Source organism: Ostrinia nubilalis, chromosome 22 (assembly GCF_963855985.1).
Source record: "Ostrinia nubilalis chromosome 22, ilOstNubi1.1, whole genome shotgun sequence".
Classification (NCBI taxonomy): domain Eukaryota; kingdom Metazoa; phylum Arthropoda; class Insecta; order Lepidoptera; family Crambidae; genus Ostrinia; species Ostrinia nubilalis.
Genome location: NC_087109.1, coordinates 12,625,990 through 12,642,386, shown reverse-complemented (window position 1 = coordinate 12,642,386; position 16,397 = coordinate 12,625,990). Strand labels below are relative to the sequence as shown.

Here is a 16,397-nt window from a genome sequence, read left to right as displayed (position 1 = left end):
TCAGAACGTAGGAGGAGTTCGAAGTTAAGGGTCGATTTACTCCAATGCACTCGCTTAGATAGGGGGAAATAAATAAATTTAAAAAATAGCCTAGATACGTACACATAGATTTTGGGCTGCGTTAAGTATGGGCTTTGTGGTGGTGGTGGTTTTCCCCGATGTTTTTAATGGGTTAATGTTAGTCTAAAATCCATTAGTGGCAGTAATTACCACATGGTAGCCTTTAATTCACTAGTATTATTACAGTAACTGTCTTAGTAATAAAGCCAGACAAATATTTCAGTTTGTAGAAAGCTATTAATGAATGTAACCAGAATTTTTTATAATGTATGTTGATAATATTTTATTACGTTACTTATTTGTACGTGCAATGACATAAGTGTCAAAAATCAATAAACTCATACATAAATGTCAGTTGAATGGCTGTGTTCATGCGTCACAAGTCACCACCATTGTGTTCCATGACGTCATTCATAACTAGTACGAGCTTACTAGAGTTTGTAGATCATATAGTTTTACATTTTGAATGATTAGTAAAAATCACAAGTCTGTTTTTTGGTAATATTTGAAGAATAATATGCACTGTATAATAACTACATTTAGTTAAAAAACAATAGCTGGCTTTTTAACAAAGATGCTCTAAATAAACATTGAGTTAATTAACATAGACAGTTTTAGTGTGTCAATAATTCAATATCGTTCCATTTTGAATTAAAAATGTGCTTAGGTATCTAAAATCTTACCATAATCTTCTCAGAAATTGTACAGCAGTGTTACGACAATAATATGGCAGTTCTTGATTTCATAAAAACCTCTTGACACTTGCAGAAGCCCCCGCCTGGAGCCGTGAAGGTCATGCCCACCGCACCCCCGGATAAGAAAGAAGAGAAGAAACTGGCGGAACAGAAGAAACCCGCTGAAAACGGTATGTGAAGCTAAAATAATTTTATATTATACTGGTTCTTTTTCTTATCCACAACGAGAAAGCACTTGGCCTGCATCTCGTTCACTGCATCACTTTTATGGAAAGTGACGATCAGGCTGAAGGTGGAAGCGAGCTTCACCCGGAATCCTCAACCACAAAGGAACTGGCTATCTTAACTCCAACTGCAGATAGACTTAGGTATGATGGTGGTAGCTCGCTGCCTAACTGTCAGGCGGAATCATAACAAGCCTTGCCACTTAGACTATCTTATGATTCAGGTTAGAAGACTTCTCGTAAACGGGCTCACAGGTTCAGTAAAGAATGCCGCTAGTTTGATTGCGCACGCAAATCTGATCACTGGCTGACTAGTTATGTGTGGTCTGGAATAACGTTAGTGTCAGCAGACGTCAAAGACAGGCTGGCTACAGTTTCAAGTTCAGTTTAAAATTCTATGTTCTCAAATTACTGTTTTATCCCTGTTTCAGGCACAGACACGTCCAGCGATCCAGGCATCACGAACAACGTGGAGACCACGCCCAAGAAAGCCAAGGTGAGTCTAACTGCCTCCACCACGCTGCTAATACAATGTCCATACAAGCGAATGGTAGACACAGTATCTTTCGATTCAACTTCATCGCAGTATGTGATGTCAAAGTAGATAGTGTATTATACATTTTGTAAATATGAACGTCTTAGATACTGCAAGTACTGCAACTAGCGAGGCATGCATATATGCATACAGCATTTTTGTATTCAGTTCGCACTGCGTGTTTCTGTATAAGTTTAAACACTCTGAAAACGGAGATTGGCCTTTTAATCGAAATTATGTTGTAAACTTGTACACGACACTTGTCGCGTTTTATAATTTTGTGCAATTATTTTATTATTTTTAATTTTTCTTATTTTCTTCCCTACCCCCATCCGATCTCACAGGGAGGTTTCGGACTATTTGGCAAGAAGGACAAGTCGCCAAAAGATGAGAAATCACCAAAAGAAAAGTCGCCAAAAGAGAAATCTCCAAAAACTAAAGACAAATCGCCGAAAGAGAAAGACAAGAAAGTTAAAGATCCCAAAGCGAAGGTGGCCGTGCTCGACACGTCGAATGAGAGCTCTAACCTCGAATCGTCTATGGACAAGAGTCCCACGAAATCCGAAGACAAACCTGGCTTCACGAAGCCCTACGAATACACTGACACAGAAAAAAGTCCAACGCGCACCAAGCCTTTCATTCAAGGCGCGTTCAGTTACGAAAAAGAACCCATTTCAGAAGAGCGGCAAAGAGCTCTTGACGAGAGCCAAAGTCCGACAACTAGGAAAGCGGGACTCGCGTTCAATTACGCTCCGGGTGAAGACAAGAAAGTCGCTGAAAGCGCTGAGAAGCGTAAAACGGCTGATGATCCAAGCAAACTCAAAACGCCTGGCATTGACTACGTGCAGTCGGCAGCTTTGAAGGAGCAAGCTAAAGCGCCTAAGCATCTCATTGACCCAACGTTAGCGTTGCTTGACGCAGAAAGGGCGCATCATGAAGCGCCTATGGCGGCCGTAACAGTCGCCCCTGTAGCCGCTGCCAAGCCAGAAAACGAGATTCAAGTCGTTATCATCACCGGCCGGTACAACCCTAAGACCAAAAAGCTTGACGACGCCAATGGCACTATTCTAGTAACCAAAGGCACACTAAACAAGGCCAATGGGAAGATCCAAACAGAAAAAGAATCTATCAACACCAAATCAGGTCAAATCACATACACAGACCCCGCAACAAATAAGCAAGAAGTAAAGAACGGACATGTTGACTCCAAAACGGGTCATATTCTGTTCACGTCTGGAGTCATCGACCCCAAGACTGGCAAGATGGACTCGACGCTGGCCCAACAGTACTGCTTTGTTGAAAAAGCACAAGACAAAGTTGGAGCCAAACCTGGAAGGGAGGTCGATTTAGTAGTGATTACCGGCAAGTATGACGGAAAACACAAGAAGTTAGATGCTTCCCACGGGCATGTTGAGGTGTCCAGAGCTGTGGTGTCGCCCGATGGTACAGTTCACTCTAACTACGGGGCCATTGACCCGAGAAGTGGAAAGATCGAATACATTGATCCGAAGACAGGAAAGCAGGATCCAAAACAGGCCTACGTCGATCAAAAGACAGGCAACCTGTTGGTAACAACGGGAGTACATGATCCTAAATCTGGCAAAGTGGATTCCTCACTTGGACAACAATTTAGCATAGTCGAAAAAGACGCGACTAAAGCGAATAGAGAAGTTCGTCTTGTAGTTATTACAACCAAATATGACGTGAAGACTAAGAAATTAGATCCGTCATTCGTTGACGCGGACTCTGCTAAAGGAGTTCTGAGCGGAACAGATGGAAAGATCTACTCTGAATACGGGGTCATCGACCCGAGGTCTGGTGACATCCTGGTCACTGACCCCAAGACTGGGCACCAAGATATCAAACACGCGCAAGTGGATCCTAAAACTGGAAATATTCTCCTTCTGTCTGGTGTCATTGATCCAAGGACTGGACAGTTGGACACAACGTTGGCCCAACAGTATAGCATTGTTGACAAACCGACCGATACCTTTGCGGTAGTTCCAGGAAAGGAGGTGCAATTGGTTGCGATCACAGGCAAATACGACTCAAAGAACAAGAAGCTAGAAAATCCCAACGGTTTCGTTGAAACGTCAAACGCTATCATCAGCGACAAAGATGACAAAGTGCATACCAACTTCGGTATATTAGACTTCGAAGCAAAGAAGATCTATTACACTGATCCAAAATCTGGAAAGCGCGAATCGAAACCAGCTACGGTAGATAATAAGACTGGTAGCTTCATCGTTACTTCAGGTGTTATTGACCCCAAGACGGGCAAACCTGACTCGTCACTAGCTCAACAATTGACCGTCGTAGACAAAGACGCTCCAAAACACCCAGAAAAATACGTCAACTTAGTGATTGTCACCTCTAAATACGATCCCAAAGGCAAGAAGCTGGATCTATCCAACGCGCACGTTGACTCCATTCCTGGAAAAATTGGCACTGACGATAAAGTTCACTCAGAGTTCGGTGTCGTTGATCCGAACACAGGAGAAATCACAGTGACAGACCCAGTGACCGGAAAGCAAGAAGTCAAGAAAGCGTCAGTTGACTCCAAGACTGGGAACTTATTGCTCACATCTGGTGTTGTAGATCCTCAAACTGGCAAAGTGGACCCTACCTTAGGTCAACAAATAACCGTTGTGGACAAACCAAAGGATAAATTCACTCCAGTGTCTGGAAAGGAAGTCCAATTGGTTGTTATTACAAGCAAATATGACCCCAAGAACAGGAGATTGGATAACCCCAACGGTTATGTAGAAACATCCAGAGGTGTTGTGACTTCAGATGGCCGAGTGCACACTAACTTCGGTGTCATTGACCCCAAGACGGGTAAAATTGAGCACGTGGAGCCTAAAACGGGCAAGCAAGAGATTAAGCAAGCTGTTGCTGATCCTAAGACCGGTCATTTGATTCTCTCCTCGGGCGTCACAGACCCTAAAACTGGCAAAGTCGACTCTTCACTTGGACAACAAATCGCTATCGTTGACAGGGATTCACGAAAGGGTGTACCCGAAAGATTCGTCAACTTGGTAATCGTCACATCTAAATTTGACCTCAAGAACAATAAACTAGATCTTAGCGACGCTCACGTAGATACCATTCCTGGTAAGATTGAAGCTGATAACAAAGTAAAAACAGATTTCGGTGTAATAGACCCGGCAACTGGTGAAATAACCATTACTGACCCGGTAACTGGTAAGAAGGAAGTCAAGAAGACATCTGTTGATCCCAAAACTGGAAATCTACTTCTTACAGCTGGAGTGGTTGACCCACGCACCGGCCAAGTTGATTCTTCACTTGCTCAGCAAATAACCGTTGTGCCAGCACCTAAAGAGAAAGTAACTTCAGTACCTGGAAAGGAGGTTCAACTGGTTATAATTACAAGTAAATACGATCCTAAGAATAAGAGGTTGGATAACCCTAACGGCCATGTGGAGTCTCTACCTGGAGTTCAAGCAGCTGACGGCCGAGTCCACACGACTTTCGGTGTTCTTGACCCAAGGACGGGCAAAGTGGAACATATTGACCCCAAAACCGGCAAGACAGAGATCAAACAAGCCGTCACTGATCCTAAAACAGGCAATCTTATTATTTCATCTGGAGTTGTTGATCCCAAGACAGGAAAGGTAGACTCGAGTCTCGCTCAACAGTTGGCCATTGTCGACAAAGATAAGATACCGCAGAAGTTTGTCAATTTGGTCATTGTGACCGCCAAGTACGATCCGAAGAATAAGAAATTCGACTTGACCAATGCTCACGTTGATACCATCCCTGGTACCGTCAGAAGAGATAATAAAGTCGATACCGAATTCGGAGGAATCGATCCTAAGACTGGCGATATTCTCATCACTGATCCTATCACTGGAAAGCAAGAACTTAAGAAAGCCACTGTTGACCCTAAAACAGGAAACATGGTGCTGACATCTGGTGTTATTGATCCCCTGACAGGACAAGTCGACCCCACTTTGGGACAGCAAATAACTGTTGTCGACAAACCTAAAGACAACTTCACGCCCGTGCCAGGCAAAGAAGTGCAGTTGGTAGTGATCACAAGCAAGTATGATCCCAAAACCAAGAAGCTTGAAAATCCTAATGGTCATGTTGAAACATCAAGAGGTATCATTGCTTCAGACGGCAGAGTACACACAAACTTCGGAATCATTGACCCGAGAACTGGTAAAATTGAGCATGTTGAATCTACTACTGGCACGTTGGAGTTCAAACAAGCTACCACAGACCCTAAGACAGGCCATCTCATTCTAACCTCTGGAATCGTAGACCCCAAGACCGGAAAGCCTGACGCTACATTAGCTCAACAATTAAGCATTGTCAGCAAAGAAGCCAAACCAGTTGAAAGGGAGATTAATCTTGTTATAATTACGACTAGATACGACCCGGTTACTAAGAAGATGGATCCAACACAAGCCCATGTTGATACCGTCCCTGGAACATTAGGGCCCGATGGCAAGATCAGAACAGCGGTTGGCGTCGTTGATCCTCGTTCCGGAGAGATAATTGTGACTGACCCAAGAACTGGCAGACAGGAGGTGAAGCAAGCCCAATTAGACCCTGCCACTGGTCACATGCTGATTACTAGTCAAGTCGTAGACCCAGTTAGTGGCAGAGTTGACCCAACATTGGTTCAGCAATTCAGCGTTGTGAACAAGACAGTGGTACCGATTGCGAAGCCACCTACCAAGGGCGAGATTCGTCTAGTTATCATCACCAACCGATACGACCCGTACACAAAGTCTGTTGATGCTGGATCTGGAGTTATTGAAACCACTAAAGGCTACGTCAGTGCTGAAGATGGCAAAATACACACTGACTTTGGAATCATCGACCCTCGCTCTGGTCAAATCTTCTACAAGGACCCTGTAACCGGCAAACAAGAGCTGAAACAAGCCGAGATCGATCCTAAGACCGGCAACTTCATCATCACGACTGCAGTAGTAGACCCTAGAACAGGCAAAGTAGACCCCTCATTCGCTCAGCAGTTGACGATAGTCGATAAGCAGAATGTGTTGTCTAAAGTAGCGCCAGTAACTCGAGCTAGCGTATCCCCGCCAAGGCAGATTCCCTCGCCAGTCAAAACACCCACACCCACGCCAACACAAACGCCTTTACAATCGCCAGTGCGTACGTCTTCACCTATTACCAGCTATGTGCAGAGAGCTTCGCCTATCGCTTCCTCAATACAGAGGGCGTCTCCTGTCAAACCGACCACGGCACCACCAGAGCCTCCCAAGAGAAAGATTGTTAAAATCATGGTTATCTTCACCAAAATTGATCCTAAGACTAAAAAGCCAGATATGCACACTGCTGAAGTGGAACATCTGACCGGAATTCTTGATCCGAACGGCTTGATTGAAACTAAATACGGAGTCATTGACTCGAACAGAGGCACCATCGTTGTCACTGATGCTGCAGGACAAAAGCAAACTAGAGACGGCTCCGTTTTACCAGAAACTGGACAAATATTTATTAATTCCGGTGTAATTGATCCTAAATCGGGCAAGATTGACCCTAACTTGGGCATGATTTTGAGCGTAGCCAAACAGGATGACCCTGTCGTAGAAATCACCACCATCACCGGCCCTATTGACCCTAGAACAGGCAAAGTTGATGTTGAAAACGGATCGGTTGAGCATACTAAAGGTAAAGTTGATGCTGAGACTGGACATATTTCTACTAAATATGGTGTCATTGACCCGTCTAATGGTGTTATATTCGTAACTGACACGTCCGGTGCTCAAGATACTAAACCAGTTAACATTGACGAGAATAACGGACAAATTACTGTCACAGGAGTCGTTGACCCGAAGACAGGAAAGGTCGATCCTAAACTTGGACAGGTTATTGTGGTTGGAACGCACATCGACCCTGTAGTGGAGGTAACAACGTTTGTAGGCAAAGTCGATTCAAAGAAAGGCGTCATCGAGCCCAAACACTCTGCTATTGAAAGTACAACTGGTCAGTTCAACCCTGAGAACAACAAGATTGACACGAAATACGGACAGATCGATTTAGTGAAAGGAACCGTGACCTACAACGATCCTAAGACGGGTAAATTCGAAAGCAGAGACCTCAAAGTTGATCCTGTCACAGGTCAATTCTTATTGAGAAGTGGCCAAATCAACCCGAAATCTGGCAAACCAGACAAGGACGTCGGCAGGTTGATCTGCCTGAGAATCATTAGGAACAAAGTTGATCCTATCTCCGGCAAGCAGATCGTTTCTAACGACCCAAGGAACGTTAAAGTTGACCCGAAAACAAACCAAATCTGGATCGCAGGACCTAAAGACCCTCAAACAGGAGAAACTTTGTACACCGCTGGACAGGTTGACCCCGTCACGGGTTACATCATTACAATCTACGGCCGCCTGGATCCCAAGACCGGTACCATCGTTAGAGCGACAGACATTGACAAGTCTCTCATCAAGATTGACCCTGTTAATGGGCAGATATTCACAGCAACTGGAGAAGTTGATGAGAACAACCACCCATTGTACTCTGCATCCCAAATCGACCCTAGCTCCGGTGAGATTTACACCAAACTCAGCAAAATCGACCCGATCACCGGCCGGTTGGTCATAGTGAAAATCTACATCATGACCCAGAAGGACGAAAAGGGACGCGTGAAAGAAGTTGATCCTAAAGAATGCACCATCGACGAAACCACAGGCAGAATCATCACAACGAAAACGGTTTACTTGTACCAGATCGTCGATCCTATTACTGGTGAGACTATTGACGTAGACCCTGACGATCCCAGGCTAAAGGGCGCTAGGACAACGGTGACGCAAACCATGACTTTGTCAGGCAAAATTGACCCGGTCACGGGCAGAATCAAGACGGAATACGGAGATATCGACCCGGATACAGGCGACATCGACCCGAGCACGGCCGTCAGAGACCCGGTGACAGGACAGTTGATCCTGCACTACTCTCAAATCGACCCCTCGCACTTTGAGGACAAGAGCGGCAACTACACGATAGAGAAAGAAACCCAGGACTTACCAGCGAACATCGACATCCAAACGGTGAACACGCACAAATTCTCGACGTTCGGCAAAGACGAGAGCCCCGCGAAAGGAGACGAGCCCAAAACCTTCACGGAGTACACGACAAGCGAGCACATACGGCACCAGGGTTACGTGTCTTCCAGTACCCCACTATCCTCTAAGATTCCAGTGTCCCAGCGGACGAAGAAGACGCCGACGCCGCCTGTCGTCGTCAAGACGACCACCAAGCAGCTTCTGACGAAGAATGACGAGGGCGTGACGCATAACGTGGAACAGGAAGTGGAGAACCTCGGCACCGGAGAAGTGACATTCTCCACCCACACAAATAAGGTGCGTTTGATTCTGTATGTTAAATTCGAATAACCGGCAGACGAGACGCCACCCTGTTTTTGTTTTCCCTTTAATTTTGTACAGTGTGGCATTTTAATTTTAGCTTCAAGCTTTTAAGTGTTTAGTTTTCCTTTTTATGTGTAAATAGTAAGCATGCTAGTTTAATAATAGGCGGAAAGTCTGGAACCTATGGAGGGGAAGAGTCCTTACGTGACCGCGCGGGCCGTGACGACTCGGACGGCGACGACCCATCACGACTTGGACACGAAGGCCAAGACGCAGCAGATGGAAGAGAAGACCGTGGCGCACACTCTGACGTCATCGGCCACGAGGCAGGAGCAGCGCGTGCTGACACAGGAAGTCAAAACCATGGTCACCACCGGCGACAAGGTAACACTCATTTCGAACGATACTAACGCCCGTATTCACGAACGATGCTTGCTAAGTGGTTCTAAGTCCGCTAGCTACCGCCATCTTACCTAAGTCTGTCGCCATAACAACAATGTTAACAGCATTGTTGTGTTCCGGCAGTTAGAGGTAAGATAGCCAGTTCCTCCGTGGTTGAAGATTCCGGGTGAAGCTCGCTTCCACCTTCGGTCTGATCGTCACTTACCATCAGGTGAGATACAGGCCAAGAGCTTCTTCGTTGTGGATAAAAAAAAAAGTGAAGCAGCAAATCGCATAGCGTTGAATAGAGCTCTGTGATGGTTCGCGTGTCACCCTGTGCGTCCACGCGCACTGTGAGACCTCAGTAATGTTTGTGAATACGGGCGTCAATGAAAACGCCAGGTCTATTCAGTCATTAGCATGTAGCATTTTGAGTTTTTTGAGTTTTCTAATGGTTTTTTTAACTTGATTTTTTCATGGCGATGCAACTCTTTCACCTGCTTAATGTGCAGACCATGCGCTAAGCTTAGTTAATTTGCTTAGCTCGCAAAACTGACGCAGTTTTCTATAGTTGTTGGACACTGGAAACCATACAAACACTATGGGAAACTGCGTTGGCTTTGCTTACAAAGCTAAATTAACTTATTTAGCTCTTGGTCTGCAACCCGTTTAATACTTATTTGCGAAATAAAGAACAATACTCATAGCATGGTCAAAGTCAATGAGTTGCATCGCCATCGCATGTTCGTTTCCTAATTTTTCTTTTTTTGTTTTCTCTTCCATCCCGAATCGGCACCCATCGACCTGAACGTCAATAACGCTTTGGATTATGGCCTGAAATAACTGTGTGATATCGTATCCATACCATTTATCATGGGATTGCACATCCATGACATACAACATAAATCTGTTACTTTCAAAACGGCATTTGACGAAAAATTCTACTTGAAAACGTCATATGACCCAAAAAACTTCATTCTTAACAATTTCCAATTAAAAAATGAAATCCTCATTTCGATAACCTCAAAAAACGGCGCCGCCATTTCAAAACGTCGCCGCCATTTGCCAACGTCACTAACGGCCTCAACCCGCGGAGCAGCTGGCTAGGCGTGGCTCCGACAGCTCCATCAGCAGCGGCGACTCCGGAACGCCCATCGACTTCGAGGAGGGCGCGGGAGAGGGACACTACTACGTCACTGTGAGTATCGGTGGCGGGACTAAGAGATCTTAGATTATTAACGCCTATAGTCTGGTCCGGGAGCACGTAGAATTTTGTCCAATGACCCCAAGCCCAAGCTACCCATCCTTATCGCTCGCGCGTAATTATATTGCTGTCGCGACTGTGCGACTGGCACCCGCAGTGAGTGTGCGAGCGCGACAGCTATAGATGGACAGTCTTCGTATAAGCGCTTTGGCTAAAGTGAGGCAAAAAACATGCCGTCCAATGTGACCTTACTAGACTTTGACTTTGACAATTGCCAAACTAAGCCTATGTTCAAGTTTGAAGTGCCTCACTTTTCTTGCGCTTGCTCGGATTCTAGGCGTTGTAATTCTTTGGGTGGGATACGAGAATACATAACTGTGTAAAAGACAAATTGTATGTTCTTTACTTTTTGAACGTTGTTTGTTGGACTTATAAGAAGTTTTTCAGTACAAATGATAGGCGACTGAGTGACTGTTTTCAACCGACTTCAAAAAAAAGGAGGAGGTTCTCAATTCGACCCGTATGTTTTTTTTTTTTTTTTTTTTCTATGTTTGTTACGCGATAACTCCGCCAATTATGAACCGATTTGAACAAATCTTTTTTCGGCGTATAGGTAATACCTCAAGGGTGGTCCCATTTAAATTTAATAATAGAAAAAACAACCCCCGAGGGTGGAAAATTGGGGATGAACTTTTTTATACGCAATATCTCCGCCGATTATAAATCAATTTGAACGATTATTTTTTTGTTGAATAGGTATTATCAAAAGGGTGGTTTCATGCGAATTTGAAGAAAATATTTCACCCCCAAGGGTGGAAAATTGGGGATGAACTTTTTTATACGCAATATTTTTAATTTTTAGTTTTTTTTTTGTGTTCACGCATTTGAAGTCGGTTTTATTTTTTTAAAAAGTTAATTATTAACTTATAAAAATTTCAGCTAACTCAACCTTTAAGTCTCTTTGATCTTAAGTCATTTAGATTCTAATTTATACAGAAAAATATGAAATGATTAGATTTACAGATTTTGGAAGAATATAAAATCATGTTTTTACCCAATTTTTAATCTAAAGAGGACCAAAGTAATTTTGTTTAAAATCTATAGAATTAATTGTAAAAATTTATGTATTCCCGTATCTCCCTTCTGGGCCAGGCAGCTTTGGGTCACGAGCGATATTTGTTGCCGCGCTTCCACAGTAAGCGTTATTCGGTGTACTGCATTATGGAACACGTAAACTGCTACTTTTAAACTGCGATCTCCAACCCGCCTGCCAAGCGTGGAGATTATGACAAAACCCTCCACTATAGTGGAGGAGGCTCATAGTCCAGCAGTGGACTGTAAAGGGCTGTTGATGAAACTGCTACTATGGTGTCGGTATTAAGTGACATAATTATAAACTTTAAAAGCTAAAGTACCGGACAATTTTTTAATTGGGAAAATTGTTTAAAAGCTCGGAATGGCTTTGCTAAAGCTGTGCTTTATGTATTGTAAGTTTACTGACCTTGATAAATATTATTTAGGTGTTATAAGTATCTAACTTGACCGGCGAACAAATGGTTAATTTAAAAATTCAAAAAATATTACATTATACATGCAATTAATAAGATTTAGTAACATTTTTTTCTTTAGAATACAAATCAAGGTCCAGTAACTCAAATAAATGTTTAGCATAGTATTTCCCAAACTTTAGTTTCAAAGACAGGCGTATATTTTTGCCAGTTAACAGCAAAAACTAGCCATATTTTCATAGAATATACTTATTTAAAAAAACGGTTAAAGCACGGCTTAACGCTGAAGTTTCATAATTTTTTTATACGATGACGAGTTGTGTTCAAAATTAATTGTAAAGGAAATACCAATTACCATCATTAACGCTATAGTCGCTCATTGGGAATGCAGTTGTCGAACTAAACTGTTGTTTGGACGATTATTTTGTTTATTTTAGTTTGTAAAAGTCATATCTTAAAATCAGAAGTGTTTCAACTGGAGAAGGAAATGCAGGTATTTACAGGTATTTTCTTAGCAAGTTAAAAATACACAGGTAATGTGTTTGAAATTATAAAATGATTGTTTTAATGCATTACTTCTGTGCTTTGTATGTGTTAGAACTTAGGTGAAGTTTGAAGTAATATTTGTAAGTAATTAAGAAGGTGATATATTATTTCTTGGAGAAGCCATAATTAAATTACATACAGAAAGTACTTCACACTTCTGAATAGAAACTGTATTTGCGATTTCAATCTAGATAGAAATGACATTTAAAAATATGATTGCATAGCATTTTTTTTCATTTGCCACTAAAATTGAGAAAGTATGTTAAAGTTCCAAAGAAGTTATTTTGAATTTAAGATCAAGGTTCAAACGCCTAAATCTTACCATTGTAATTTTTCACATTATCAACATTACGTCAAGGCGGTAAGATTCAAAATGAGGTAGCTGCTACAGAACTGATTTACAAAGCTATACGAAGCAATGCCATTTCTATCGGTTGAAATATAAGCATGTGCCGCATACCCACTCTTGCATGAAGGATTTCCTCAAGGAATCGTTATTGAGGTAGGCTTCGCATTAGTACGCTGAATGCAATTGTGCAATGACGCTTCGAGCTTTGGTCGTGATCAGAAAGGTACGGTAACTATTTTACCAGCATTTTGTTATTTTCACGTACATATTATGCACGAACTGTTGCGATTTGTGAATGATTTAAGCATATATTTTGATAGTGCATCTAGACGCGATATATTTAGATATGCAGTAAATATGTACATAATTTTAAAAAAACTGTCAAAACAATTTAGATAACTAGATTAAGATCGTTAATATTGAACAGGAATAGTTACAGTATAATTTTATTTTTTACTATCCTACTTCCTTTAACAAGTTATTCGGATTTTTATTTACTGTGAACCGTAAGTGACACAGAGACCTACGTTGAAGTTTAGAAAACTCGTCATAAAGTCCAATTAATATTTTAAAATTATGTTACCTATTGTCGTGCCCAAAAAAACTGCACGCAGGAAGATTTAATGAATGCTACTGACAACGCCACTCTTGTAGCAGAGTTTTGGGCTGACACCGTCTCGTTATCGACCCAACAAGTATCAGTAATCTACACATTGAGTAAACACATGGCCAAAACAACTAACCAAACACAGAATACCACGTATCTCTAATATTATAACTAAGTGGTCCCAACATTCCTCCCTGCAGGAGCCCGGCGCGTACCGCACCACCACAACCACCACCGTCATGGGCAACGCGCCCTTCGGTAGCATGGTGCACGGAACCACCACCAGGGTGAGTTTTGTGGCTATTAAAATAAGGTCGCATTTGTAAATGGCAGTAGAGTTGAACTACAATGTCGAAGGCCTTAGCTGTGTTAGAATACACCTTCATAATACAGGCTGGCAGGGGCAATATTCTGCTCAGTTTTTTTAATAACATCCACTACGAGGGTGCCTTGTGGCTAAAGACGCATTTGTAAATAGCAGATAAAGAGGTACTACCATGTCGAAGGCCTTAGCTGTGTTGGAATATAAAGTTGTAAACATTTCGCACTACAAAATTGAAGGCCTTAGAAAAGTAGGCAGTATAAGCCTCCATGATATAAGCTGGCAGGGGCAATATTCTGCTTAGTTTTTTAAATAAACCTATCATAATCTCCAAAGAACTTTTCTTTCTTTAAGACGTTATAATATTTCTACTTAGCTTTAACATAGTTTCTTAAATAGTGTAACTACCAATGAACGTATAGGATTTCGTGTAACAAATTAAAAATTATATTTATGTTGTATGTACAGCATCAAAAAACAGATTTGCTCATAGTCTTGGGACTGATTGCAAATGAACACAGAAAAAAAAATATTTATGTTAAAGCACCTACCTTGATCAATTAGCTTCAAAAGCTTAGGTGGACGGTTTAGCTACAGCTCTGCAGATAAATTAAATCGTCACCTTTTAGGATGACGTATAAATGAAAGTTTGTTCCGCAGACGAGTACGGGCGCCAGCCCCATCGTGGACGAGCCCGAGACGCCGGCGCCTGAAGGCGAGGTGGTCTCCTCGCAGACCATCAGCTCCAAGACGCGCACCGTCGAAACCATCACAGTAAGTGACATAAATCCCCATCATTCCAATTTACTAATATCCAATATCGGTAAAACACGACTTCACAATTTACGGTATGCCGATAGTTATTGTCGATATCGCTTACCGCATCACTATTTCCTCGAGTATAGATGACTCAGGCGACCCGACTGCCGGACCGGTTGAGCCGAAGCGTTCGCCGTATAACTTAACGCAACCATACGTTTGTGTTGATATTTTATTTGCGCACTACCCACTAATTGTCACATTTTGTATTTATTTGCTTCCTTTCTTCATAAAAGCAGATAATTTTATATTTTATGATGTTCAGTCTAATTTATAATTAGCAACAATTTAGGTAGGATACTTTATATGTAGCTAAATCGACATCTTAAGCCGATTAGTTTATAAGTGTTTAAATTCAACGTAGCTATTGTGTTGTTTCTTTTATGATTTAAATTAAATGTTATTATGTTGCATGTTTTATAAAGACGTATTATTAAGTCTATAAAAAACGCTAGCTTTTAAGTTATCATGTACTAACTAAACATGTATGTATGTTATTTATGCAAATAAAGAAATTCCAAAATCAAAATCAAATCAAAGTAAGTTACATATTCTGTAAAGCCTGGTCCGTGAGCACGTAGAATTTTGTCCAATGACCCCAAGCTACCCATCCTTATCTCTCGCGCGTAATGAGGGCTACTATCGTTTTTATACTTAACAGTTGGCACCCCTGGCGATTGACAGGACCTTACTCTACAGTGGCGCCATCTTGATGAGCGCAAATGCGATAGTCTTCCTACCACTTTCGCGCTCACCAGTCGGCGCCACTGTCTTCGCTACTAGCAAGTGACAGGACCTTAATCTACAGTGGCGCCAACTGGTGAGCGCTAAAACGATAGCCCTCATTATATTGCTGTCGCGACTGTGCGACGCGCGCCCGCAGTGAGTGTGCGAGCGCGACAGCAACATAATTACGCGCGAGCGATAAGGATGGGTAGCTTGGGGTCATTCGACAAAATTCTACGTGCTCACGGACCAGGCTTTAGCTAGTTAATGAGAGTGAATCAGCAAGCGCAGCGTGGTATATCCACATAAAGTGAACCTCATAAAGGTTGGTGTTGGATGCAGGCCGCTGCCAACCAGCCAATCTGGAAATGTATGGAGCCTATGGACGCACTGGACGTCCTGTGGCTGAAATGCTGGATAGATATGATTACTTCAGCTTTAACCAATAATTAGACAGTCGAAACTATTACCAATAGTTTTAAGATACAACTTCATTGAAAGAACTCAAAATTTTAGTCGTGAAAATCCAATTAGTTCTCGATTAACTGTAAAATAAGATTTAAATAGTAAAGTTTACTGAGTTGCTGAAAAAGTGTGATAAGATAAATGGACGATTAATCTGAAAACTTTAGTGTGTTAAAAACTGTGATTTAATTCAAATTATTTGTTAGTATGTTGGCCCGATATAGAGCGATCTCATGCGTGGAAGTTATTCAGTACCCTATAGACAAGCATTCATGAGGATATGACGTTAATTCCAGTACAAGACGGAGCGCAACGGCGTGGTGGAGACTCGCGTGGAGCAAAAGATCACCATTCAGTCCGACGGCGACCCCATCGACCACGACCGCGCGCTCGCCGAGGCCATCCAGGTCAGTGTATAATAATAAACATAACCCCCTTGGCAGAAGAGACCAGTAAACTCCCAACCCTCAACCTGTTTCATCCTTAAGCAACTTAAGGATGAAACAGGTAGAAGCGGTGTACCCTGCCTAAAAATCGGACTAAACACACTTGTAGGCCTGGGATGGCATGATAAACTTACATCCCG

The 16,397-nt window shown here is 42.4% G+C and overlaps 1 protein-coding gene across 4 annotated transcripts in view; it reads left to right on the top strand.

The window, feature by feature from the left end:
• LOC135082624 (protein 4.1 homolog) overlaps positions 1-16,397 on the top strand; it is a 119,949-nt gene that overhangs the window by 100,323 nt on the left and 3,229 nt on the right. For 2 of the 4 annotated variants that reach the window (XM_063977407.1, XM_063977404.1), the window contains 8 exons: positions 829-925; positions 1,411-1,475; positions 1,859-8,878; positions 9,050-9,268; positions 10,365-10,463; positions 13,680-13,766; positions 14,462-14,575; positions 16,108-16,218. In XM_063977407.1, the coding sequence (XP_063833477.1) occupies positions 829-925; positions 1,411-1,475; positions 1,859-8,878; positions 9,050-9,268; positions 10,365-10,463; positions 13,680-13,766; positions 14,462-14,575; positions 16,108-16,218 (7,812 nt within the window). The remainder of the gene's footprint in view (positions 1-828; positions 926-1,410; positions 1,476-1,858; positions 8,879-9,049; positions 9,269-10,364; positions 10,464-13,679; positions 13,767-14,461; positions 14,576-16,107; positions 16,219-16,397) is intronic. The other 2 variants (XM_063977406.1, XM_063977405.1) reach the window with 2 other exon arrangements.